A 27,126-nucleotide genomic window follows, 5' to 3' on the forward strand; every position below is an offset into this window, starting at 1 on the left:
GTCCACATGAAGAGGCTCATTTGAACTTACTCTCAAGAAGTCTTTCTCTTGAGAATTTTAATTTCTGGAGCTACGTGGCCTGAGAACAGTACTCCCAAGATTTAATGTTCTTTTTCTTTTTTTTTATTGAATTTATCGGGTGACACTGGTTAACAAAATTATACCGATTTCAGGTGCACAATCTACAACACATCATCTGTACACTGTATTGTGTTTACCACCCCGAGTCAAGCCTCTGTCCATCACCATTTATCCCTCCTATACCCTTCTCTACCTCCCCGCTCCCAAGATATAGTGTTCTGCACCTAAATTATCCTTACCTGGCTAGCAGAGCCCAGGGCAATCCTGGAACTTTTAAATACATAAGAGGCTAGAGGGTAGCAAAAGGGTAGTGTAAAAAGAACGAAGGAGAGGGGCAAATAGTTTGATTGCTAAATATGTTAGCTCTTCAGAGCTATAGCCTTTTTCCATCCTATATTTCATTCTTTATTCAGGTGATGGGTACCATCCTGATTGCTAAATATGTTAGCTCTTCAGAGCTATAGCCTTTTTCCATCCTATATTTCATTCTTTATTCAGGTGATGGGTACCATCCTAGTGTCCCTTGTCCAGGAATGTACTTTTAGACATGTTGTTACCTCTGAATCCAGACCCAAAAGTTAAAATTAGTTCCCTCTCCCACCTTAAAGAAGCCTAAAGTCTGCTGTGGTAGTGCTGTCAAAAGGCTTGTCTCTTCTTAGGGCAGTGGAAGTTTGTAATGATTAACCCCTTGGTGAAAAACATACCTAATTATAGGACTATGGCCTTGCAGACCTTAACAGAATAACCGTATTAACAGTTACTCAGTTAAGCCTTAAAAATGCCTACAATAAACATTAAGGATGAGAATTGTAATACTTCTCAATTGCCAACATTTTTTATTGCCTAGTGCCATCAAGCAGTTTTAATTTTAATCACTTTTTTAATTTAATATATTTTATTGATTTCAGAGGGGCAGGGGGAGAGACAGAGATAGAAACATCAATGATGTGAGAAAATCATTGATCAGCTGCCTCCTGCATGCCCCCTAGTGGAGATCAAGCCTGCAACTCAGGCATGTGCCTGATTGGGAATCGAACCATGACTTTTTGGTTCATAGGTTGACACTCAACCTCTGAGCCACACCAGCCGGGCTAATCATCCCACTTTTTAAGCATACTCTGCCTCTTAAAAGGCTAACTAAAATGAGTCAGTTCACTATAGTTAAAAGAGTATGACAGATTCATTCAACAAATCTTTATCTGGTACCTTCTATATACATAGTGACTGTGATAAGGTGTTGGGAATAAAATCTGTTTTTAGAACATAATCTGATCCTGTGTTTCTCTGCAAGAGAGCTATGGAATTCAGGGCAGGACCATCCATTTTCATGAGTGGGACTCTACACCCTTTTCAGGATATTTAACATTTCTAGCCTCCAGGCACCAAATGCAATTAGCAATACCTTATTCTTGACCTTTGTAAATACACTCCTGGAGGTTGGTTTATAATATACATAGGCCAATGACATGTAAACATTTAAACGTTCTTTAAGGTAATCTTTCAAGAAAGCCCACTATATGAAAACATTAAATCAGAACTACCTCAGTTGAAACTGAAATCCTGTCCACATAGTACCCACCAACCCCACTGGATTTAGCTGGGGTCCCTGGGGATCCTTTTGAAAGCCCCAGAGTGCTATTGTCCACATAGTGATGAAAATCACACTCCGAGTAGTTACAGTTTCCATTCATTATTTGTAAGACTATATGCCAAACTTTGTGGTTTTAATTTAGTAATAATGTTTCATCCACAACACTGCTTATTTACTTCTGATAAGATGTTCTACCTTTTTTCCCTTTAGAATTGCTACTTCAGTCTCTTTCCTGTGAGTTGATTCAATATTGTTATATTTTAGTTATTTCAACCCTGACTTTTTAAATTTCAAAATTTGTGCAGCATTTATTTGCATCAGAGCAAAGAGAAGAAATTGTCAAGAGTGCAATAGATCATGCTGGCAATTACATAGGTATTTCATTGCGGATCAGAAAAGAACCTTTAGAATTTGAGCAATATTTGAATCTGCGCTTTGGAAAATACAGCACTGATGAAGCCATCACATCTTTAGCAGAGTTTGTAGTCCAAAAAATATCACCTAGACATTTGGTAAGACCTGTGTGTTGAAAGCAAAAATTTGTTCATCTGATTTTAATATTTTTCTTCAATAACTTTTTAATATCTCTCAATTTTGTTTGAAGGAACCTGTAAAAAGACTGCTAGCGCTCACAGAAACATGTTTAGTGGAACGTGACCCAGCAACTTATAATATTGCAACATTGAAACCTTTAGGAGAGGTAAGTTTCATCAATATTAGCTTAATAGGTATTTTTTTAAAAAATTCATCAAGCTTTTGGGATTCTAGTATGTGAAATGCAGAGTGCTTCATCAAAGAGGAAAAACAAATATTTGTATCCAGAAGTTCTATGTAATTTAGAAAAAGATAACATTATTTTGTTGTATATTTAAAATGACCATTTAGTTTGCATTTCTTCCCATTGATAAATTAGAGTAAGTTTCTATTTTAATATTCTTTCCATGCTTAAAGAATGGGAAGCAGGAATAATCTGTATTTAATTCTTTACATTATTTATTGATCTTCAGAAAAACAAATATTTCAAAATTTATTTTCAAATTATACAATGAATTTTAATTAAATTAGTTATTTAATAATTGTATGAAAATTTGAATGAGATTTAAGCAAGCTGCTCTTAAATTCTAATATTGTAAACAAGCCACATTTTAAAATAGTGATTTTTGTAAAAATGATGTGTGGTTTTAAAACAAAATACCATAAAACTAAACATCTTTTGAAATGTTTTTTGTTTTCATTAGGTATTTGCATTGGTTTGTGACTCAGAAAATCCACAACTCTTTACAATTGAATTTATAAAAGGGCAAATACGGAAATATTCTTCAACAGAGAGGTATTTTTAAAAAAATTCATTAAGCTTTTGAGATTCTAGTATGTGCAATGCAGAGTGCTTCATCAAAGAGGAAAAACAAAGATTTGTATTCAGAACTTCTATGTAATTTAGAAAAAGATGACATTTTGTTGTATATTTAAAATGACCATTTAGTTTTCAAATTCCTAAAGAGAATAAAAATGGTGACTTGATTTTAAGTGAAATGGTGAAAATAAAGTGTATTTCTGAAATTTAAGCTTTTAAAGTATATTTTTAAAAATTGTACTTTCATTGTTAAATTGTTCGGATCACACCAGCAAGTTACTTGAATATGAATACTGTACTTGAAATTAGATTTTTATAAGTTAGTATTGTTAGGCTAGTTACTAATTTTCCATTGGAATAGGCTGACATATTACTGTGCCTTGGCTGTTGACTTTAAAACTTGTGAGATGCTATAGCTCATAAACTCTTGTGAGAGAGAGAGAGACACACACACACATCTATTGATAAAGCAAACACATTTATCACGCTGTGCTACTGTGAATGACTGGATCTCCCTTTATTAAGCCACTATCGGGATTGGCAGTGTTTACCTTCCAGGCAATTCTTTCATGCTGTTATAAATAGATTCAGACTAAAGCTGTTCTTGAAAGTTAGTTGAAACAGTTCTGGTGTATTTTGCCACTGTCTATAATACAGCCTTATTATTTTCACGTCCTGTAGTATGACCAGTTTCTTACCTCAAAAAGCTTTTGATCTGAAGTCTACAAAAATGGTATCTTAAGCAAAAGGTTATATTTTTTCCTGTCCTAAATTCAAGGAAGAGAACTGCCGGGGAAAAATAAAAGTGCGGATGTCTAATCAGAGGAAGGATCTCAACACTCAGTCTGTCATGTACTTTATGTACATTATATTGTTTAATTTTTATAGTTGCCCTAGGAAGAAGGTGCCAGTATTTCCAGTAAAGCTTACCTGCAGTAAGTAAAGGAATTTCTTTGTGACTTTGGAGTAGAAAGGATTTCTTAGCTATAATACCGAAAGCACAATTCATAAAAGAAAAAATGTTGATTAATTAGACTTTGTCAGAATTTAAAACTTTGCCCAATAAGAAAAGGAAGAGTCAAGCCACAGACAGGAACGAAATATTTGGATTTTCTGATAAAGGACTTGCGTCCACAATATATAAAGAACTCTTTTAAGTCAATATTACATAAAGAAAAAAACAATGATAAATGGGCAGAATATTCAGAGAAGATATATGAATGATAAACACATTAAAAGATTGAGTTATTAGGGGAAAAAAAAGAAAATTAAAATCACTACATACCCACTAAAATGGGTAATATCAAGAAGACCAGCAGTGCCAATTGTTGGCAAAGTTGTGGAGAAATTGGAATTTGTAAACATTGCTGGTGAAATGTAAAAATTAAATCTGCTTTGAAAAATAATATGGCAGTTTTGTAAAAGATTCAACATATATTTATTATGTGACCTAGCAATTTCATTCTTCAGTATCTACCCAAGAAAAATGAAGCCCTGGCTAGTGAGGCTCAGTTGGTTGGGCATTGTCCCATGCACCTAGAGTTCCCAGTCAGGGCACATGCCCAGGTTGCAGGCTTGATTCCCCAGTAGGGGGCATGCAGGAGGCAGCCAATTGATGTTTCTCTCTCTCTCTCTCTCTCTCTCTTTCTCTCTTTCTCCTTCTCCCTTCCTATCTGAAAAATCAATAAAAACATTTTTTAAAATGCCCTAGCTGGTTTGGCTCAGCGGATAGTGTCGGCCTGCAGACTGAAGGGTCCCGGGTTCGATTCTGGTCAAGGGCACATACCTCCATTGCAGGCTCCATCACCAGTCCATAGGGACGTGTGCCGTAGGCAACCAGTCAATGTGTATCTCTCTCTCTCACATTGATTTTTCTCTCTTCCCCCTCCCACTCTCTCTAAAAATCAATGAAAAAGTATACTCAGGTGAGGATTAAAAAGAAAAATGAAAACACATGCCCATGCAAAGACTTGCATGTGAATGTTCATAATAACATTACTTATAATAGCCCAAACTAGAAACTATCCATATGTACATCATCTGGTGAATAGATAGACAAAAATGGTGTGCATCCATAAAATGGAATACTATCCTATATAATAAAAGGCTAATATGAAAATTGACCAAACGGTAGAATGACCGGTCGCTATGACACGCACTGACCACCAGGGGCAGGCGCTCAATGCAGGAGCTGCCCCCTGGTGGTCAGTGCGCTCCTACAGGGGGAGCACTGCTCAGCCAGAAGCTGGGCTCATTGCTGGCAAGTGCAGCGGTGGTGGCGGGAGCCTCTCCTGCCTCTGTGGCAGTTGGACATCCCCTGAGGGCTCCCAGACTGCGAGAGGGCGCAGGCTGGGCTGAGGGACCCCCCCACACACACACCAAGTGCACGAATTTCGTGTACCGGGCCTCCAGTGCGGCAATAAAAACAACTGAATCTTAACATGATAAATAACATAAGCATTGTACATATGGCTACATATTCATATTTGGCTTTGTTCCTGTGAAGTTTTTTATAATAGACTTTACTTTATAAAGCAGTTTTAGTTTCACAGCAACAAAGAGCAAAAGGTACAGAGATTTCTCAGATACCTTTTACCACCCCCATGCATAGCCTTCCATTATCAACATCTCCCACCAGAATGGTACATTTGTTACAATTGATGAACCTATAGGTTTGAACAAATGTATAATGACATGTATCCATTATTATCTCTATATATAAAAGTGTAAGTGACAGTTACCACCAAACGACCAGAACGACTGGTTGCTATGATGTGCACTGACCACCACGTGGCAGACGGTCAACACAGGAGCTGTCCCCTGGTGGTCAGTGCGCTTCCACAGCCAACCTCCCTTGGCCAGCGGCCAGCCAACCTCCTGCGGTCCCTCCCCTCCCTTCACCACTCTCGCACGAATTTGTGCACCAGGCCTCTAGTAGTATCATACAGAGTATTTTCACTGCCTAAAAATCCTCTATTCTGTCAGTTCATCCTTCCTTTTCCACCTAACTTTGGCAACCAGTGATCTTTTTATTGTCTCTGTAATTTTGCCTTTTTCCACAATGTCATTGTTGGCCTCATAAAGTTTGTAGCCTTCTTATATTTGCTTTTACAATCAAGTCGCCTTCATGTCTTGTCATGGCTTAATAGTTCATTTCTTTTTAGCTCTGTATAATATTTCATTGTTTGGGTGTACTATTTTTTTTTTTTTTTTTTGTATTTGTTCACCTGCTGAAGGACATCTTGGTTTGCTTCTCAGTTTTGACAATGATGAATGTAAAGCTTCTGTAACGTCAGTGTGTGGCTTTTGGTGGACATAAGTTTTCAGTTCCTTTGGGTGAACATAAAGGAATATGATCACTGGATCATACAATAAGAGGATTTTGGTTTTGTAAGAAATTGCCAGTCTGTCTTACAAAAGTAGCTGTGCCATTTTTCATTCCCACCAGTAATGAATGAGAGGTCCTGTTGCTCCACATTCTTGTCAGCCTTTGGTGTTGCCATTGTTCCAGATTTTGGCCATTCTGATAAGTGTGTAGGGTATCTCACCTGTTGAATTAATTTTCATTTTTCTGATGTAGAGCTTCTTTTCATGTACTTATTTGTCATCTGTATATTTTTAGTGATGTCTCTGTTAAAACTTTGGAGCATTTTTTAATTGGGTTGTTTTTCTTACTGTTGAGTTTTAAGTTTCTTGTATATTTTGGGTAACCGTCGTTTAGCATATATGTCTTTCATAAACATTTTCTCCCAGCCTGCAGCTTCTCTTTTCATCCCTTAACAAAGGTTCTTGAAAAAGCAAAACCATAGAGATAGAAAGCAGAGAATAATTCCCTGGGCTAGGGAGTTTTTTGCAAATGGGCACAAGGAAAGTTTTTGGGGTGATAGAAGTGTACCAAAATGAGATGGTGGTATTGATTGAACAACTGTATAAGTATACTAAAAATGATCAAAATGTGCATTTTAATTGGGTGAATTTTGTGATTTGGAAGTTATACCTCAGTAAAATTGTTAAAAATAATCTTAAAGTAAAAAGACCCAGAAAAATGGTAAAGCTACAACAGTGCTTAAGTAACTTGTACAAGGTATATGACAGCAAAGTGAAGAGTTTGGAACTCCAAACTTTCTCCTAAAGCCCCTGTGTTTCTCCTTGTATCTGGTGTGCCCCTGAGCAACTTACCTGCTGAGGGTCTATGTTTCTTCTGAATCAGAATTCCCCTTAATTACCAATTGTAAAACCTTTTTATATTTAACCTTGCTTAGAGACTCCTTATTAGCAAGTTTGCTGGATGGAGTAAGAGCCTCTGGTAATAGAGATGTTTGTGTGAAAATGACATCAACCCATAAAGGTCAGCGATGGGGGTTACTAAGCATGCCTGTTGATGAGGAAGTAGAGAGCCTTCATCTTAGATTCCTAGCTACACCTCCAAGTAAGTATTGATTTAAAAGTAATTGCATTTCCATCCATGTATTTAATAGTCATTTAAGAATCAGGAATGCAAAACTAAGTCTTTTTGAACCTTTTTATCTCCTGACAGATGGCAACTTTGCAGATGCTGTATTCAGGTTCAATGCTAATATTTCATATAGCGGCGTTCTGCATGCAGTAACGCAGGATGTAAGATAAATTGTATCCTAAGTTATTCATTGTCATTAACTTTTAGTGTGGAAACTTTTTTGAAATAATCTTTCCTCACTTAGGGTCTCTTCTCAGAAAACAAAGAAAAGCTGATCAATAATGCCATAACAGCATTATTGTCCCAAGAGGGAGATGTTGTTGCTTCCAATGCAGAACTGGAGAGTCAGTTCCAGGCTGTGAGGAGGCTCGTGGCTTCCAAAGCTGGTTTTCTAGCCTTTACTCAGCTTCCAAAGTAAGTTGTCTTCTGAAACAGAACTTCTTCTAGAGCATTTTAACAATTGAAAATAACAGATAATCAACAGTTCACCTCTTTATAGCTGATTAAACCAGATACCTTTATGTAGTGATGTGATAGTTTTTATTCATGAGAACTCAAAAGGAAGGTGAGTGGAACTGAACTGGTAATATTATTTACTCTTGTTGCAGTGAATTTGGGAAATTACATACCCTTTTGTTTTAATTAACCTCAAAAACATATTCGCCCTCAAAGAAAAAAATTATTAAGAAAACATGGGTGGGATTTCAAATGTCATTGCTGTAGTAATGCAATGGAAACTTAATGACTTATTATTTTAGATTTTAATAGTAAAATAATAGAATAATGCTCTGGTATTGCTATTATATGCTTGTGGGGGTTTTTGGTTCAAGGTTTCGGGAACGTCTGGGAGTGAAGGTAGTGAAAGCACTCAAGAGGAACCACAATGGAGTAATTCATGCAGCTGTTGACATGCTCTGTGCCCTCATGTGTGTAAGTAATGCTTCTTATAGGAAACTGGTTTTTCTTAAGTTCACTGATGGTTTCAATTTCCACAAAACCAGATTTTGATTTTACCATTGAAATTCAATGTTTCTGTATTTCTTAAATTTCTCTTATAGCCATTTATTTATGCAAATAAACATTTGTTTAGCACATCCTGTAAACTAGACATTATGCTAGAAATGCAAAGAAGTTTAAAACAGAGTCCTTTTCACCCTAGCCGGTTTGGCTCAGTGGATAGAGCGTTGGCCTGTGGACTGAAGGGTCCTGGGTTTGATTCTGGCCAAGGGCACATGCCTGGGTTGTGGGCTCGATCCCCAGTAGGGGTCGTGCAGGAGGCAGCTGATCAATGATTCTCTCTCATCATTGATGTTTCTATCTTTCTCCCCCTTTTCCTTCCTCTCAGAAATCAATAAAGAAATATACTTAAAAAGTCCCTTTCTTCCTTGAAATTGCTGACAGTCTAGTAAGGAAGGGATATGTGTACCATATAAAGTAGGTAGGGGCCATGGAATCACTAGAAAGCACTTTATCCACAGTAACTTGATGGGCATATATCAGATCCAAGGAAATCATCACTTTTTTCTCCTTGTCTTATCAATTCTTTGTTTAATGAATACTCTTTATTAATGACGTGTGTGTGATGCCAGCAACATGGAAATGCTCATAAATTACCACTGTTTTTAATCAATAGCCCATGCATGATGACTATGACTTAAGACAAGAACAGCTCAACAAAGCTTCCCTTCTCTCTTCAAAGAAGTTTCTGGAAAACTTATTGGAGAAATTTAATTCCCATGTGGTAAGTTATAATTAAATTTATCTTAATGAGAGATACCAGATGTTACTGAAAAGTATTGTAGAACTGCAACATGAACAGTTTTTGTAAATTTTTATTTTTGTTTGTATTATAGTCCCCAACTTTGGTTAGTATTTGGTCACAGTTCAGCTTGATCAGTAATAATTCAATACTGTTTTAGGACTATATCCATTCATCTGGAAGGGATGGGTTGCAAAGCTTTTAGATATTTACAATGATATTCCAAATTTTTTTTGGGGGGGGATATATGTGTTTTTCTTTAAAATGTTACAAAATAAGCTGTTCTAAAAAAAAAATTAAGCCTAATCATTGTTCCTCAATCACTGGTTAGCAGTTTTGGAAATGGGCAATCTATAACATCTTAGAAGGAACATAAACAAATTGCCAGATAGTAAGAATTGTCAGAGATTGCTTTTAAAGTGTGTGTGTGTGTGTGTGTGTGTGTGTGTGTGAAGTCGGAGAGGCGAGAGAGAGGTAGAAACATCAATGATAAGAGAGAATCATGGATTGGCTAACTCCTGTACACCCCCTCCTGGGGATCAAGCCCGTAGCCTGGGCATGTGCCCTGACTGGAAATTGAACCGTAATCCCCTGGTTCATAGGTCGACACTCAACCACTGAGCCACACTGGCTGGGCAGATATTTCTTTTAATACAAGTTCACAATAAATACTTATACATGTTTGAGGAGTTTTCATTATTCTCTTGGAATTTGACGAGTTTAATTATTTCCTTTTGAAATATGGTGTAAGCAATGGATTTGCTACATTAGTAAAACAAGTACTACTTCAAACTTTGAACCTCTTGCTGAGAAATTATGTTTACTTCTGACATAATAGAATAACAGTCAGAAACATTACTGCTAAGTTTTGAATGAAGTTATCTGTCATAGTCATGGCAATATGTTACTTTGTTTCAGGATCATGGGACTGGTGCCCTAGTTATTAGTTCACTCTTGGACTTCCTTACTTTTGCCCTCTGTGCTCCATATAGTGAGACAACGGAAGGGCAGCAGTTTGATATGCTCTTAGAAATGGTAGCATCCAATGGAAGAACCCTCTTTAAACTCTTTCAGGTGAGAGCTGTTATTTTTATCAGATACAACTAATCTTAAGAGAACCCCATTTTGGGGTCAGTTTGTTTTTAAAATAATACATGTGTGTTTCTGTAGTAATATTGATAAATATAGCTTAGCACATTATCATGTTAGGACATGATTACACTGATTTCTTGGTATTTTATGTAGAGCTCTGTTGATTGCTTTTGATCACTAGTTGTCCATCTTTTGCATATTAGAAGTGGTGAAAAACTCATTTTTTTTCTGTGGTAGGCCCAAAGTTCTCTTTCTTTACAAATTCTCAAATAATAACGTGAGTATTAGCAGGGCTGTTCATAAACAATTGAAAGCATTTATTACTTCATATGATACTGTATTATTTTTATGTATATGTATGTGTATATGTTTGTGATAATTTTTCTAACTATATTATCACTTTCTATTTTAGTATTATTTGACATTTATCATTCAAATAAGTATAATACGTACTGTTACTCAAATAAGTGTCAGCTATTTCCTATGAATTTAAACTCTTTGTTTTTAGTATCTGTAAGGCTCTATATTGTAAGAATACCTTTACTAATTTTACATATCCTTTACTAATTTTATGGCTTATACCTTTATAAAATTATGTATCTCCCTTAAGAACAAAAACTAAATACAGGGGTGGGCTAAAGTAGATTTATAGTTGTATGTGAAGCAGTTTATTATTGTATTATTTGTTAACTAGTAGCCCTGTGCACGAATCCATGCGCCAATAGCTCGACAGTAGCTCACTGCCGCCCTCTAGTAGCTCTCTGCCTGCTGCCCCGCCCTCCTGTAGCTCCCCCTGCCCCTCCCTTACCCTAAAGCCCCCTTATAGCTTGCTGCCTTGCCCCCTCCTGTAGCTCTCAGCCACCCGCTTGTAGCCAGTAGCTCGCTGCCACCCTCCTATAGCTCTCCACCTGCTGCCCCGCCCTCCTGTAGCTCCTTCTATCCCCCCCCCCGCCCTCCCCATAGCTTACTACCCTGCCCCCTCCTATAATCTCCACCGCCCACTTGTAGCTCGCTGCCCCATCCTCCTGCTGATCCGTGATCTGGTCGTTACGCTTCACGGTGTAAAGAGACCATTTGCATATTACACCTTTATTATATAGAATTATTGCATTATTTATTGTATTACAACTGTAAACCTACTTTTTCCCACTCCTGTATGTTAGAATAAAAATATTTCATTCTGTGATATGTTTCTTCCCCTATTATAAAGCATCCTTCCATGGCAATTATAAAGGGAGCTGGATTGGTTATGAAGGCAATAATAGAGGTAAGAGAACAGTTTTGAAATTTTAAACTTACTTGAATGTTAAATTACTATTTTAATTGAAGATGACAAAATTACCTTTAAATCCAATGGAAACATGAATTTTTCTGTGTAAGGAAAGTAATTTTAAATCTCTATTCGGAAATTAGTTTAAAACAGTTGCAGAAATAATTCCCAATAATAAACGAGGAGTTTCAAATTCTTCAGTGGGTTTAGGACAAATAAACCTTTCTTTAAAAATATATGTATTTCTGTTCTACATTATTTCTTTTATTTTTAAAGAATTAAAGATTCAAAATCTTCTCTCCCCCCCTTCTTTTTTGGAGAGGAGAGTTGGTGGTGATGGTTTTAAAATCTTTACATGTACTGAGCTTACACAGAAATCTATTAATGGAGTTAGTTGATAGCAAAATGGCATCAAATAAGAATGGTAACAAAAGTTAGTTCCTCATGCTAAAGTGCATTTGTAATTAACCTCTAAGAGACATGACATTGTCAGACACAGGATATTATTTCTCCAGTACAGTTGCTTTAACCGTCTATGTTCTTTAGAAATTGAGATCATAGCTATGAATGTCTGCTTGCATTCTGATGTTTACAGTGACATCAATCTAAATCTATTCTTTTGTTGTCCTGTGGTAATTTCGATTAATGTATGGGTGTTTGCACCTTTTATCAAAAAACTGGGGGATTATATCTCATAAATATAACATGTAGTTAAATAATAAGCACAGAACTAACATACTCAAGTAGCTGTTAAAAAATTATGTAAAGGTATTAAACTGATGGAAAATTTACGTTTATATGCATTTTTATTGTGAATATTCAACTACTGCTAATTTTCTCTCTCTAGCTAATTGGTCCTATGTTCTTTTAGCTTCCAAAGTGAGTAGCCCAGGACAATTAGGATCAAGAGACTAAATAAAAGTATATTTCTGACCCTACTCCACCACTATATTGACATTCATACAGAAATATTTGTTGAGTGCCAGTTATAATCAAAATGCTATCTTTGGCTTTAGTACAAGCCACACATGTCAGAGTCATAGCTAGTGATAGAGCTGATGTCTTTTTATTTACACTGAAATCTTGGCAAGTATCTTAAAATATTTTTTTCCTGATTGGAAAAGCGGTATATGATCTTTGAAGAAATATTAGGATGTTCAGAAAAAAATACAAGGAACAAATAAAAATAAATCACCTGTATTTTTAGCATCCAGAGATAACTGCTATTAGCATTTTGGTAAATTTCCTCTAAGACTCTATGCTGTTCTAAATGATGTATGTACATATACGATGTACATATATTTGCATATATGCTACATGGTAATTTTCCAAATGATATATGTACATATTCATACTGTATGTATACATACACATACATACACATATTGTATACATACCACATATTCAGTTGTACTATATACTTGTACCTTTTTAAGTAACATTGTGAGCATTTTTACTTTTTGACAGATTGCCTTAAATTTAAAACTGCTAGCTTAATTTATAATTCTGTGATTACCTTTGATTAGTAGTCCTATCTGTCCTGTCGCCAAAATGAGTCCATATAAGTAAAGCAAAATCAGAATAAAAAGAACTGCCCCTATATCACATAATTCTTTAAAAAAGAAAGAAATGTATTTATAATGAAAATGACTATGTTGTTAATAACAAAAACAAGCCAGGCTTGCAGATGCCTTTCATAGAAATTGCTAATTATTTCTTCCCTTTGTTGGCTGTTACATACTCAGGGAGTGAACCCAATTTTAATACTAAATTAAGTAAAGCATAATTTATAAGATAAATTTATCTAGAAACATTTAAAGCTCATTCCAAAGGGAACTAATATTTTTTAAATTACTTGTTCTAATCTGCTACTTTTCGGTAATTGAAGTTGCATTTTTTATTTTTGTTTACTGAGTATTTTATCTAGAAATAAAAAATTAGTTTTATAAAATTAGAATAGCTTTCTTCAGATTGATGCTTTAGGGCTCATTTTACCCTTTTTCCAAAGGAAGGTGACAAAGAAATTGCTACAAAAATGCAAGAGCTTGCCCTCAGTGAAGGTGCCTTACCTCGACACTTGCATACTTCGATGTTTACAATAAGCTCAGATCAAAGGATGCTTACAAATAGGTAGGTTAAATTTAATTTGCTATAAATTAACTTGCTGTAAAGAGTGGATTCAGATATATTTCATAAAACAAACTGAGTGTTTGAATTACACAAATGTTTTTCTTTTGATTCACATAGTTCTCCCTTTCCTTATAGAAGGATTCTGCCCAAATGATCATTGTTTCTGGCCCTGATAATGTAGGAGGAAATAATGAAATGTATTTCCTTTCCCCCCACTGTCCTATATTTTCAGGCTTCACACCCATAATCCTGGACTAGAACATGGGAAAGAATGCCTGGAAACTTATGAAATTAGGACCACATGCCCAGGCTTTTTCTCCTTGTACTTGTATCTGGCCACCCTGCATGCAGATGCTCCTGTATTAAAACATCACATAATCAATTTTTAAATATCTTTGGTCAGTTAGGTACTCTACTTTAAGAATAAAGAAAACCTTAATATCTAACCAGCCTGATTTAGGGAAATCCTAAATCTCTTGTAAAAATTTATCCTTTGGCAAATCATCATTTTCATAATAATTATTCAGATATAAAGACACATAAATATTTGTTTACTCCAGGCTATATAAATTCCAACCCTTTAAAACTTTATGGATTCCCAACCTGTGACACTTTCAGATATAAATATTTTAATCATGTTCTTTTTGACTTTTTACATAATAAATTGCTGACTTATGTTTACTTTATGATTCTATATATTTCCTTTGCCACTCATGTCAAATTATTGAATGCCTTAGTATGCTGCCTTGCCAATAGTTTTCTGCTTTTATACTATTATGAGAAGCTGTCTGCATCCGTCACTTGTATATGTTGGCCATAAAAGTAGTCTTTTTGCTTGAGAGGACAAAGAGATACATAAGGAAGGTCTTTCCTTGGTATATTGCCTCTGTTAACTGCTAGACACTATCTTTCATTACAATAGACTATTTGATGTCTTATTTCATTAAACACTCATGTTAGATGTTTGCTTGTTGTGTTCCTCTTTATTATACTTAATCAGTTACATTTATTTCCTACTGTGATTTGAAGAGCTGTCAAATTATTATAAAAATACCACGTTTCATTTTGCATTGCTTTTGCAATCTTTTACAAATTGCTATTATAAAATGTTATTTCTTATCCCTAATTAAAATCTTTTTAGAAATTATTGATATGATACCTACCAAATACCAGTGAAGGAAATTACAAGTATAATTACAATTACTTCATTATATTAGCTTTCAAATAGGCACAGAAATGAATAGTTTCAGTAATATTCATTTTTTTGGTGACAAAACAAAATTTTCCTATTAAACTTTTTTCTTCTGGGAGAGTAACATTCATAAATACATATGACTGTAGGTGATTATTTGGTTATTTTTCTAACAGTTTTATTCCCATTCTTATAGTAAATGGCATGTGAATCCTGCCAAAGCAGAAGGGTTAATAGTGAATAAAAGATACTCCCTGCTCATGAGGAGCTTCTAGCCTAGGAGATAAAAGTCATCATGAAGATTAAGATAAATAAATGTCTAAGTCATAGAGTCAACGTGGATCTAGATTTTTACTTTGAACCAAAATATGCTTTTTAGTTCAAGTGGGATGATTAGGATAATCTGCTCTAAGAGCTTTGTCTTTGTCCAAACTCCAAAACCAAAAATATTTACTATCTCTGACCTTGCCAAGAAGGTTATATTTGAACATAGTTGTAGAATTTTGTTCTTGTTCAGAATCCAGAGAAGGCTAGATTACTAGGATCACTATGTCTGGACTTTTATGCAAACTAATTGTATATCAAGGCTAATATATATATTTTTAATCTATTTCAAGACTTGTACAAACTAATTGTATCAAATCTAATTTTTTTACTTTTATCTTTAAATGGGATAAGAGCCTACTTCATGTTCAGGTCCATTGAAAATTAGTGTGTTTATCAAGAAAGCATTTTTATTTGGAGAAAATTCCAAAACATTAGCAATATTTGCATTATTTCATATCCAAATTAAAATATTAATTTTTAATATTCAGCATCAGAATGATTTTTTTACTGTAGTCATATTTCTTATGTGATATTTTGTTTTTAAAAATTCCTTTCTGTTCTAGCTGAGATAAAGCAGCAAACCTTTCTCAACGTCTGCTTTTTTCAGACAGCTAAGTAGACATTTAGTGGGACTCTGGACAGCTGAAAATGTAACTGCAGCAAACTTGTTGAAGCGCATTTTGGTAAGTCAGTTGAATAACTGGAAAGATTTATATATTCTTGCCCAATAAAATTTCATTGATAAGTTATTTATATTTTTCAAGGGGTTTTTTTTTTAGTCTGCTTTTAATTTAAAGGATACTTATCATAGGAGTTGCCATATAGTAAATGCTACCCTCGAAAACTAAATCATAGTATTTATTTGGGTTTTGAAGGCTAAATTTTCTTTTGTGCAGTTGTTTTGAAAATAGATTATGTCTTGTTTTTGTTTGTTGTTTTTAGCCTCCAGGCTTGCTGGCATACTTGGACAGCTCAGATTCAGTTCCTGAGAAGGATGCTGATCGGATGCATGTTAGAGATAATGTGAAAATAGCAATGGTAAATATTATCGTCCTAAGTAATTTTTTTAGAATGAAAGAGTACTTTTGTCAAAAAAAATTATAAACGAAGAATTCACTACCTTGAATAGTAGTATTTGAAAAAAATATATATTAACAGCTTTATTGAGATAAAATTTATATCCCCCAAATTCACCTGTTTTAAGTGTACAATTTAATAATCTATATTAATAAAAGAGGAATATGCTAATTAGACCAGAAGACCTTCTGGAGACCTTCCTGACGTCCTTTCAGACAAAGCCATGGTGGCAGGGCCAAGGCAGAGGCGGTTAGGGGTGATCAGGCTGGCAGGGGATAGCAGTTGGTAGCAATCAGGCCATCAGGGGAGGGCAGTTGGGGGCAATCAGGCCGGCAGGGTAGGGCAGTTGGGGGCGATCAGGCTGGCAGGCAGAGGCAGTTAGAGGTGATCAGGCCGGCAGGCAGAGTGGTTAGGGGCGATCAAGCAGGCAGGCGAGCAGTTAGGAGCCAGTGGTCCCAGATTGCGAGAGGGATGTCCGACTGTGGGATCAGGCCTAAACTGGCAGTTGGACATCCTCCAAGGGGTCCTGGATTGGAGAGAGTGCAGGCCGGTCTGAGGGACCCCCACCCCCCCCCCCCACACACACACACACACACACACACTGTGCACAAATTTCGTGCACCAGGACTCTAGTTTTTATTATATTTACAGAGTTTGCACCTATCACTATAACTAATTTTATGAATAGTAATAATTTTGTATATTTTGTTTCTCTAATTGAGCTTGTCACATTTTGGAATTGATTTTTTTAAAAAAAATTCAAGTGTGTAATGTGATGTTTTGCACAAAATTGATAAATATTGTTGGTGAAAGGGGCCAACACATGCAAAGGTTAATTTAGTTCAGATTTTTTTCTTGCAGAGCTATTTTAATTATTAAGGTTGGGGTGTCTGAGAATATTAACATGTTTTAAGATATTTCGTTATTTACTGTCTTATGTGTCTGGTTTTTTCTGTACTCACCACATTTTTCTGCATCCATCCCCCAATTACATGTTGCCATCTCTCTAAAAGAAATCACCTTGAAAACTAAGTAGCAGGTTAAGATTTCTTGAACAAAAAGTATAATTTATTGCAGAAATTGTCTTTTCACTGAGCCCTGACATTCAGTATTTATTTAATCATGTAAAATAGTGTGAATCAGGTTTAGTTACATTTTTATAATAAATTTGTAAACAGGACTGTAATGGATTTCAACATTATTTTACAGGATCAGTATGGAAAATTTAATAAAGTTCCAGAGTGGCAAAGACTAGCTGGAAAAGCTGCTAAAGAAGTTGAAAAATTTGCCAAAGAAAAAGTGGATCTTGTGTTGATGCATTGGAGAGATAGAATGGGTATTTCTCAAAAAGAGGTAAAAAGAAAATCTGCTTCCAGAGTTCCAGCACTTCTGTATATTCTAAGTTCACTGTACCTTTGCTGCTCACTGAGATGGCAGTCAGATATGTGTGACTGAATACTTGAAGAAATGTTGCCTAATTCTGATTCAGAGTTTTATGTGAATTTTTCTTAATTCATAGTTTTTTGAATAAATGATTAGGGTTTTAGTTAAGTATTTAATATGAAATTTAAGATAAAATTTTACTTTTAATTTTCTTCCATAACTTCGAGTTTCTATACTTTTTTCATTTATATGCATCTTTTTCCTTCTTTCTCTGAACTTTGTTTTGTAGCTATAAAAATAAAGTTGCCCTTCCTGTTTATTTTTTTATTATTTTTATATATTTCAGAGAGCTAGAGAGAGGGAGAGAGGTAGAAACATCAATGATGAGAGAGAACCATTGATCAATTGCCTCCTGCATGACCCACATTGGGGATCGAGTCCACAACCTGGGCATGTGCCCTGACTGGAAATCAAACCATGACCTTCTGGTTCATCCACTGCGCCATGCTGGCTGGACCTGTTTATATTTTAGAGAGGGAGGAATAGAAACGTGAGACAGACATTGAACGGTTGCCTATAGTATGCGCCCCGACTAGGGGTCAAACCCACAACCTGACTGGGAATCAAACCTGTGACCTTCTGTACAATGCTCCAACCACTTGAGCCATACCGGCCAGTGCTCCTGTTTAGCTTTTTAATCCAGAGCTAGCCAGACAAGTGTTTTAGAAATGGGATGCACTTTTTTGTGTGTTTTTTTTAATCCTCACCTAAGGATATTTTTCCATTGATTTTTAGAGAGAATGGAAGGGGGGGGGGGGGGGGGGGGGACAGAGAGAGAAACGTCAATGTGAGTGGAGACACATTACAGGGCGGGATGCACATTTTTAAAGTAAATTTGCTGTGTGTACTTGAAATTTTCAATATTAGATTCTCAAATCAAGGTCAGATGTAAAACAGTTTTAGTCTAATTTTTCAGTATATAATATATGCTGCAGAACCTAATTCAGTAGTGTCCATTCTTCTATTTAGGATAGAATGTGCAGTGATTAAGAATAATTTAAGATATCTTGTAAAAATTGACTTGATCTTGTGTTTGTTGATCACACTTAAATTTTTTTCCTTTAACCATCTCCTTATTTATGGTAGCTGTTTGCTTATTTAAGGAAAGTAATAGAAATGTCTTTCTAAAACAAGTTTTTTATGCATTTTCAGAACATCTAAACATAATGCATCGGGTGCAACAGAACAAATACTAGAGTCGTGTGTGACTATCTGAAATTGAGACCAAAGAAAAGTTCTCTAGAACTTGAGCATAATTGGTTAATGCTAATTTGTATGAGTGACATATACAATATAAAGAGTTATTAGACAGGCTTGCAAATGGCTAGGAATTCTGAACTTTGAATTGATTAACCTACATCTTAGCCTGGTTTTGTCTCTTATTAACCCCTATAGCAAATTATGAGTTTTCAGAACCTTACTTTCCTCTTTCATAAAATCAGAATAACAATACCTCCCTTCTTTATCCTACAGGGTTGATTTGATTTACAAGCAAGATAATAAAAGCACTAGATAGGGTGGGGCCAGAGTAGGGTTACAGTTTATATGGAAAATAATATAATTAATAATACAAGAATAAGCTGTTTTATGTACTCACAACTGTAAACCTGCTTTTGCAGTTATTAAAAATTACAAACTCTGGCTTCAGGTGGTTAAACCCATTTCTAAAATAACGTTTTTAAGCTGTTGGATATAATTATGCTGAAAATAAGTTTTTGGCATCAGATTTCATGTGTCACGTTTATTCAGCCTAAGCTTGAATCCAAAGCTGCTTTCTTTATTCAAACTATAAGAGGAAGTTTATTTAGAAAGTCAGAGGTAGAAGAAGGGAGCGGTAGAAGAAATGGGTTCCGGAGAAGAGCTACAGAGGTAAAAGAAAGATGCCCTTAGAGTTGGACACAGAAAGGTAAAGGTAATTGGTCCTAAGGGAAGAGGGGACAGGAAAGACTCGGGCTTGCTCCCCAGTGGGAGAGTGCTCTAAAGCTATTTTAGCTAGAAATGTGGATAACATCTGTTATTAAAAGACAACAATTCAGAGGGAATTTATTTTTAATATCAATAATGTTTAATTGGTCTGTTGGTTTCATTTACATGGGGTATTATCTAAAATGTTGAGCAAATAATGACACCAAATAGACAAATGTTGGTCAAGAAATTATTTTGGTAGCATACTAATTATTTCTGCCAGAATACTGTTTTCAACATTAATATTTTAATGAAATAATGAATAACCTTTGTGACTGTTTTATTCGTAAATATTAACACCACATATTGGAATGATCTTATACCTTAGCTAAAGTCTGAAAATCATTGTCAAGATTAACTGGCAAGTCTTTGAAATTAACTACATTTCATATATAATCAGGATGTTTATGAAGTCATTTCCATATATAGCTAATGTTTTGGTTGGATTAATAATAACCTTCGGTTTATATACAAAATTACTTTTTATCTATTTATTTGATTTTTATGTTTTGGGTTTGTTTAGCTATTTGGGGCTTAGACTTAATAAGACTGAGTCTCTGAATCAGTCAGCCCAGGATTTGAAGAGCTATTTATCTTTTTGGTATAGCATTTACATTTTCATTACTCTAGACTCTTAGCTTTTTGTCCTGAGGGCAGGGAAAATTGAAGAAAGTACTTCTTAGTTAAGATTTTAAGGAAAGATTTGTTATTAATTGAGTATAAATTTTATTCAAGTTCACCTTACATTACTTGTCATGATAGTGCATAGAATTAAAATTTGTAGAAAACGTTTTCTATTATAGTTAATAGCTTTTATATTTCAAAGAGCATTTACTTTTTAAAATGTACTACTCATTTTACCATTTGTCTCTCTATATCATTTAGTCTCTTTATTTTATATAACTTGCCACTTATTTAATGAAGTTAAGATTTTCATGTTTTAATCAATACTACTTCCACTTTTTGTTTCTGTCACATTGAAGATAAAATTTTCATGTCTGAAATACATACAGGTTTTACTTGGAGTAGAGATTTTTAACCTGCAGTTCATGTATAGACTTCAAGAAATCTTTAAAATCTTCCACTTCAGTTGTAAACCTTACATATGTGTGTTTTTTTTCCTGGAATGGTGGCCATAGCTTTTTGTGAATTCTTAAATGGGTTTATAACTGCCTAAAATTTGAGTCTGAGAAGCAGCTGGGACTTTTTTTCTGTCTTAAAGTGAAGGTGTTTTATATTGGTGACATACTTGTAAAATTTGTATATACCTTAGCAGATATAGACTCTATTTTCTTAAAAAAATTTTTTATTTTTTCCTTTTTACAATTAAATTCAGGACAGAAACAATATGGTGAGTTTTAAGTTCCTGCTACATGTGTGAAATTCATATCTGCCTGGCATGTGGAGTTGTCTTTGATATTCTTTGTCTAATAAATTAAATTCAAGTCTCACTTCACATGTGTCTGAATGTAGATACTTATTTCTTGTCCATTAGTTATTTTAATTTGTTCTTGCTCTTCTTGATTTTGGTAGCAGTTTCATGACTTGTAATCTTTTTCATTCATTATTTTCCCATGGCTTCTGTATTAACTGCATGTAAATGTTTAAAACAAGTCACTGTTTTTGACTTTTATAAATTTTAATAGTCGTCACTATAAATTTTAACTAAGTTTGGTGTTGAAACAATAAGTTTAGGCTACATGAAAATATTTCAGCAACACTATAGAACTATATGCTGACAAAGTATTATATTGTAATAAATCTAATATTCTATGCTCATATTTTATAGATTTTATTTCAGTAATTTTGTTTCTGCCAAAATTTGATGAAGGAAATATTTTTTGCCACTTACAAAGTGATGATCTTTTGATTTAGCCTACTTGGTAGCCCCAGATTGAGCACTATGAAGTTTCTTTTTTTTCCAGAATGTAAATCAAAAGCCAGTAGTTCTTCGAAAGAGGAGACAAAGAATAAAAATAGAAGCAAATTGGGATCTCTTCTATTATAGGTAAACTTCAGGCTTTATTTTTTTTTTTCAATGTAGATTAAATTTGGCATTTCCATTAAAGAAGAATCATAACAGATTTTGTTGTTTTGTTTTGTCTTTTATTTGTTTGGAACTAGTGCTTTATGCCACAGGTAATTTTATGCTATTGAGGTCAGGAACTGGAACCACTAGGATTGGTATGACCTTTTAGTGATACTTAAGTAAAATTAAAGCCTTTTATAGAATGTTGGTAGACTCAAGAGCCTAAGTTATTTTTAAATGTTTAGTAAGGTTTATAGATGGCTACTTTAAAACACTATTATGGTTTAGAAATAACTGCTTTATAATTTGAAGACTTGTTGAGAATGGAGTCTTAAAAAGAGGTGAGTGATGGAAACATAAGGAGTCTTAATGGAAAATGAGTATCCATGTTAGCTTATATGATACACTTTTTCAGCTTTTCTAATATGGTAACCCCTTCTTATTCTCATCTATTACCTCTCCTTAGCCCTCTCCCCAACACACACACAAAAGGACTCTTTTAAAAAACCATTTTGGGGAGTTTGCAAACCTTTTTTTGAGATAACCTATAGTATTCAGTCTGGAAGATGACCTATTGATTATATTTTGTCTAAAAGAAGAAAATATGTGCTTTGAAAACTTCCCAAAGTACTTTTAAAATATATTGTATGTATATAGTATACCAGAAGCCCGGTGCACGAAATTCGTGCACTGGGGGCTGGGAGGTCCTCTCAGCCTGGCCCCGTGCCCTCTCGCAGTCTGGGAGCCCTCGGGGGATGTCGACTGAGGGGCCTAAGCTGTTAGTTGGACATCCTTAGCGCTGCCACGGAGGGGGGAGATGCTCCCACCACTGCTGCTGTGCTTGCCAGCCATGAGCCCAGCTTCTGGCTGAGTGGTGCTCCCCCTGTGGGAGCGCACTGACCACCTGGTGGTCAGTGCGCGTCATAGCGGCCGGTCATTCTGTCGTTCAGTCGATTTGCATATTAGCCTTTTATTATATGCAATAGTATGGCCTTAAGAATATGCCTTGTTTTTCTTCTTTAGGAATCCCTCAATTGTGTTGTGCCCCCTAGAACTCCCTTAGAACTCTGATGCCAGGCTTTCTAGGAGGATTACAGACTGAAAGTGAATGTATATGAAGCCTATTCATCCCCAGTTCAGAATTGTGTCTAAATTTATTGCAGTGGTTAAGTTATTCCAAAAATAAAAGGAAGATACTTTGAAAATATCAGTCAGAACTTGGCAGTTTATCAATATTCTTTCTTAGGTAGTTTATACGGTTCTAATGTAGAATATTGCTCATCCCACACATTTCACACCCAATAATCCAGAAATTCTTATCTTCCCCAACTTGAAATTTGATATCTAGTTATTTCCTGGCTGGAATTTATATTAGAATATATATATATATTGAAATTGAAATATCAGTTTTTTCTTTTGAAATTCACACAGATTTGTTTTATAGTATGAGTTCAGTTCTCCCCCAACATTTTACTATGAAAACTTTCAAATATGTAGAAAGGGTGAAGTAATTTTAGAGTGAATAGCTGTGTACCTATCACCAAAATTCTACCATTAATGTTTTAGTATACTTACTTTACAGAATTTTTATTTTCTTTATTTACACTTGCTAAAGTTTATTAATTGTACTATTTTCTTGATTATTATAAGATGTAGTAAGGGATAGTTATAGATTTTTGCTTCATGCTTATTGTTTCCTTCTGATTATATATATGTCTAGGTTTGGTCAGGACCATGCCAGATCAAACCTAATTTGGAATTTCAAAACTCGAGAAGAATTGAGAGATAGTCTTGAATCTGAAATGAGAGCATTTAATATTGATAGAGAGCTTGGTAGTGCCAGTGTGATTGCCTGGAACCACCACGAATTTGAGGTAAAGTTTAATATTTATAGTATATTAGTGTTTTTAATCATGTATTTTTGGAGTGTTTTAAGTTCATAGTTATGTAACATATATCCTTACCTTTATCTCTTAATTTTATGGAGGAAACTTTGGAAAACTTTAATCTTTGCAAAAGACAAAAAAATAAAAAAAACAATTTTGTTCAGTAACTCGGCTTTGTACCTGATAATCGTGTAGCAGTTTTAATAAATTCGATTCTATGCATTCTAGATCTGTTCTTCGCTTGGTTTCTTTTTTCCCCCTTTAGATTGTTTCTCCATGGAAACGTAGTCTGTTCTCCTTGTTCTTTGTAGCTTGTTTAATTAATTTTTTGGTAATTTGATTCTGAATGTGACCATATTTTGCTGTTCTATTAAAATATTGATGTGAGAAATGACAAAACAAGAACAAGAAATCTGGTGGTAGATAATTTCATATGCATGTGTATAATTTAAACTCTTATTACAATTGTAAATTTGAGCGTGCTCATGACCATGTAGTCTTTGATCTTTAACCTAACTGCATTTCAAAAACATGGAATGATTTTATTTTGCTCATTTACTCTTCCTCGAAAGACTTTCTTTACTTTGATTTTGGGAATTTATATTCTCTTGGATTTTCTCCTCCACTGGCCACTCATTTGCTCATTTTCCCTATTTTTCCAACTAAATGTTGATTGGTTCCAAAGGATCAGTTCGTGGACCTATTTTCATGTATAATCATTGCTTCAGTGACCCCATCCTCTCGAGGCTTGAAATGTGTTTTGTTTTTTTTTAATATGTTTTTATTGATTTTTAGAGGGAGAAAGAGGGAGAGGGATAGGAAGATAGAAGAATCGATGAGAAAGGAACATCAACGATTGGCTGCCTCCTGTACTGGGGATTGAGCCAGCAACCTGGTCATGTGCCCAGGCTAGGAATCGAACCGACTTGTTCCTGGGTCGAAGCTCAACCTCAGAGCCAGACCAGCTGGGCTGAAATTTTTTTATTTACTGGTGGCTTTCTTATTTTTATCTCCTACTTCTACTTTCTTTCCTAGACTTCATACTTTTATCCTATAATTGGATATTTAACAAGCATCTAGAACTTAGCTCTTGTTCTTTCCCTAAACCTACTTCTCTTGCAGTCTTTCTGATCTTGTATAATTGGCTTCTCATTATTTTTCTGGTCATACTCTTGAAATCATTTCTTTTATATCCCAAATCCAACTTGTCAGCAAATCTTATTCAATGTACCTTCAAAATTTATCCAGAAACCAACTCTCTTTTCTCTGTGGGATTATAGCAATCTTTACTTCTACCCTTATCTCCCTATAATTCATTATCAACATAGCAGTGGTGTGATCTTGTTCAAATGTAAGTAGATTATGTCACTTCTGTGCTCAAAGCCCTCCGGTGCTCCTATGGCTTCCCATCTCACTTAGTAAAAATCTGGGTCTTTAAAATTACTTACAAGACAGGATCTGTGTAACCCCGAACCCCAAGCATTGTTTCTTTGATCTTACCTCCTACTGCTCACCCTTTCACTCTTTCTCCAGCCACACTGGGTTCCCTAAAAACACCAAATTGATGTTCTTGACTCAGGAGTTTTCTACTTGCTGCTCCTTCTGCCTAGAACATTTTTTTCACTGGATAGCTGGCATCATCTGAACACACACACACACACACACACACACACACATTCTCTCTATCCCCTTTCCTTGCTTTATTTCATTCTATAGCACTTATCACTAACTATTCTATATTTACTTTTTTATCTACTACTCCTGTAAGGATGGAAAGTCTTATGTTTGTTTATTGTTGTATCCCTGATGACTAGAACAGTGCGTGGCACACACAGTATATGCTTACTAATTAGAAGTTGAATGAATTGAATGCTCAGAATGTGTAGAAAGAAAGTGAAATGGATGTACATTATATATTGGATTAAATATAGCTTATATTTTTAGAAGTCAGTTATTCTAGGCTTTGAAAAAATAATTTTGATATTTAGGTCAGGTAATTCCTTTGTACACAGGGAGAGGAAAAAATTGGGAGAGAGAGATAGCAACATTAATGATGAGAGAGAATCATGGATCAGCTGCCTCTTGCATGCCCCCTACTAGGGATTGAGCCTGCAACCCAGGCATGTGCCTGACTGGGAATTGAACCATGACCTCCTGGTTCATGGGTCGATGCTCAACCACTGATCCACACCAGCTGGGTTACTTTCAAGTCTTTATTTGAGACTAGTGGCCTGGTGCACGGATTCGTGCACATTGAAAGGAAATTAATTAGAAGGTGGCTGGCAGGAATGGACTGGGCGAGACGGGCTGGACAATCCTGGAGTCAATCTCCCGTGGTCCCTCCCCGGCTGACCACACCTGGGGTGGTATGGCTTGAAGTGCATCTGCGGAGTGAGTGGGGTCCCTCTGGCAGGTGGGGTCCCTCGGCCTGGCCTGTGGGGATCGGGCTGAGATGGGCTTTCCAACATCCCCCAAGAGGTCCTGGAGTGTGAGAGGGAACTCTGCAAAGTTGCTGTCATACAGGGTGTGGAAGGCAAACACAAGTGTGCAATAAACCAGATTTGGGGCCGACAGTGCCCCAGCAACAACATAACCCATGGCCCAAGGTGGAATCGTGCAGCCCGAGAGGAATCGGTTTCCCTCCTCTCTGGTTTCAGGGTACATCACCCGAGAATCGCTGCTGCCAAGTCAGTGCAGCTCAGCAGCTCCTGTGTTGAGCATGCCCTCTGGTGGTCAGTGCGAGTCATAACTATCAGTCGGACAGACACCTAGGCTATTATCTATATACTAAAAGCCCGATGCACGAAGATTTGTGCTAGAATGGGCTTTCCTTTCCCTGGCTGCCAGCACCGCCTTTCCACTCAGGCCCAGCCCCTTTCTGCTCCAGCCCAGAGCTTCCTCTTTCCGTTCCAGGAGCCGCCTCTTTCCGCTCTGGCCCCGCCTTCCCATGCTGCCCAGAGGCCCTGAGAGACCGGGGGTGGGGCGGAACATCCGCCCCTGTCACTCGGCACCTGTGTATGCAAATTAACTGCCCTCTTTGTTGGGTTAATTTGCATATCACTCCTGATTGGGTGTGGGCGTAGCAGAGGTACAGTCAGTATACATGTTTGTCTATTATTAGATAATATATAAAAGGCTAATATGCTAACTGTGTATAAGCAGCCTAACTGTGTACAAGGGTCCTGGTGCCGCCTCAGATTCTTATCATGGGCTCTATCTCGTATGTCACCTCTTATTTGTAGCGTGGGATGATTTGACATGCAGAGAATGAATACTGTAAAACAATCTTACCTAATAATAGACAAACATGTAAAATTGACCGTACCTCCGCTACGCCCACAGCCAATCAGAGTGAGTATGCAAATTAGAAGGCCAAAGATGGCCGCCGCCCAGCTGCTCCAAGCGTGGAGTGGCCAGGCGGAGCAGGTCGCCTGCTATGAGAGGGAGGGCAGGGGCGAAGATCTACAGGAGCGG

General features: G+C 35.9%; 1 protein-coding gene across 1 annotated transcript in view; it reads left to right on the forward strand.

Annotated features, from left to right (window-relative positions):
• DNAJC13 (DnaJ heat shock protein family (Hsp40) member C13) overlaps nucleotides 1–27,126 on the forward strand; it is a 111,234-nt gene that overhangs the window by 28,267 nt on the left and 55,841 nt on the right. Inside the window, exons 7-22 of the mRNA XM_008153130.3 lie at nucleotides 1,978–2,184; nucleotides 2,277–2,372; nucleotides 2,911–3,002; nucleotides 7,289–7,455; nucleotides 7,564–7,643; nucleotides 7,727–7,896; nucleotides 8,313–8,412; nucleotides 9,116–9,223; nucleotides 10,160–10,315; nucleotides 11,544–11,600; nucleotides 13,612–13,733; nucleotides 15,860–15,935; nucleotides 16,195–16,290; nucleotides 17,539–17,682; nucleotides 21,663–21,745; nucleotides 23,487–23,640. Of these exons, the coding sequence (XP_008151352.2) occupies nucleotides 1,978–2,184; nucleotides 2,277–2,372; nucleotides 2,911–3,002; nucleotides 7,289–7,455; nucleotides 7,564–7,643; nucleotides 7,727–7,896; nucleotides 8,313–8,412; nucleotides 9,116–9,223; nucleotides 10,160–10,315; nucleotides 11,544–11,600; nucleotides 13,612–13,733; nucleotides 15,860–15,935; nucleotides 16,195–16,290; nucleotides 17,539–17,682; nucleotides 21,663–21,745; nucleotides 23,487–23,640 (1,908 nt within the window). The remainder of the gene's footprint in view (nucleotides 1–1,977; nucleotides 2,185–2,276; nucleotides 2,373–2,910; nucleotides 3,003–7,288; nucleotides 7,456–7,563; nucleotides 7,644–7,726; nucleotides 7,897–8,312; nucleotides 8,413–9,115; nucleotides 9,224–10,159; nucleotides 10,316–11,543; nucleotides 11,601–13,611; nucleotides 13,734–15,859; nucleotides 15,936–16,194; nucleotides 16,291–17,538; nucleotides 17,683–21,662; nucleotides 21,746–23,486; nucleotides 23,641–27,126) is intronic.

Source organism: Eptesicus fuscus, chromosome 18, assembly GCF_027574615.1.
Source record: "Eptesicus fuscus isolate TK198812 chromosome 18, DD_ASM_mEF_20220401, whole genome shotgun sequence".
NCBI classification, from domain to species: domain Eukaryota; kingdom Metazoa; phylum Chordata; class Mammalia; order Chiroptera; family Vespertilionidae; genus Eptesicus; species Eptesicus fuscus.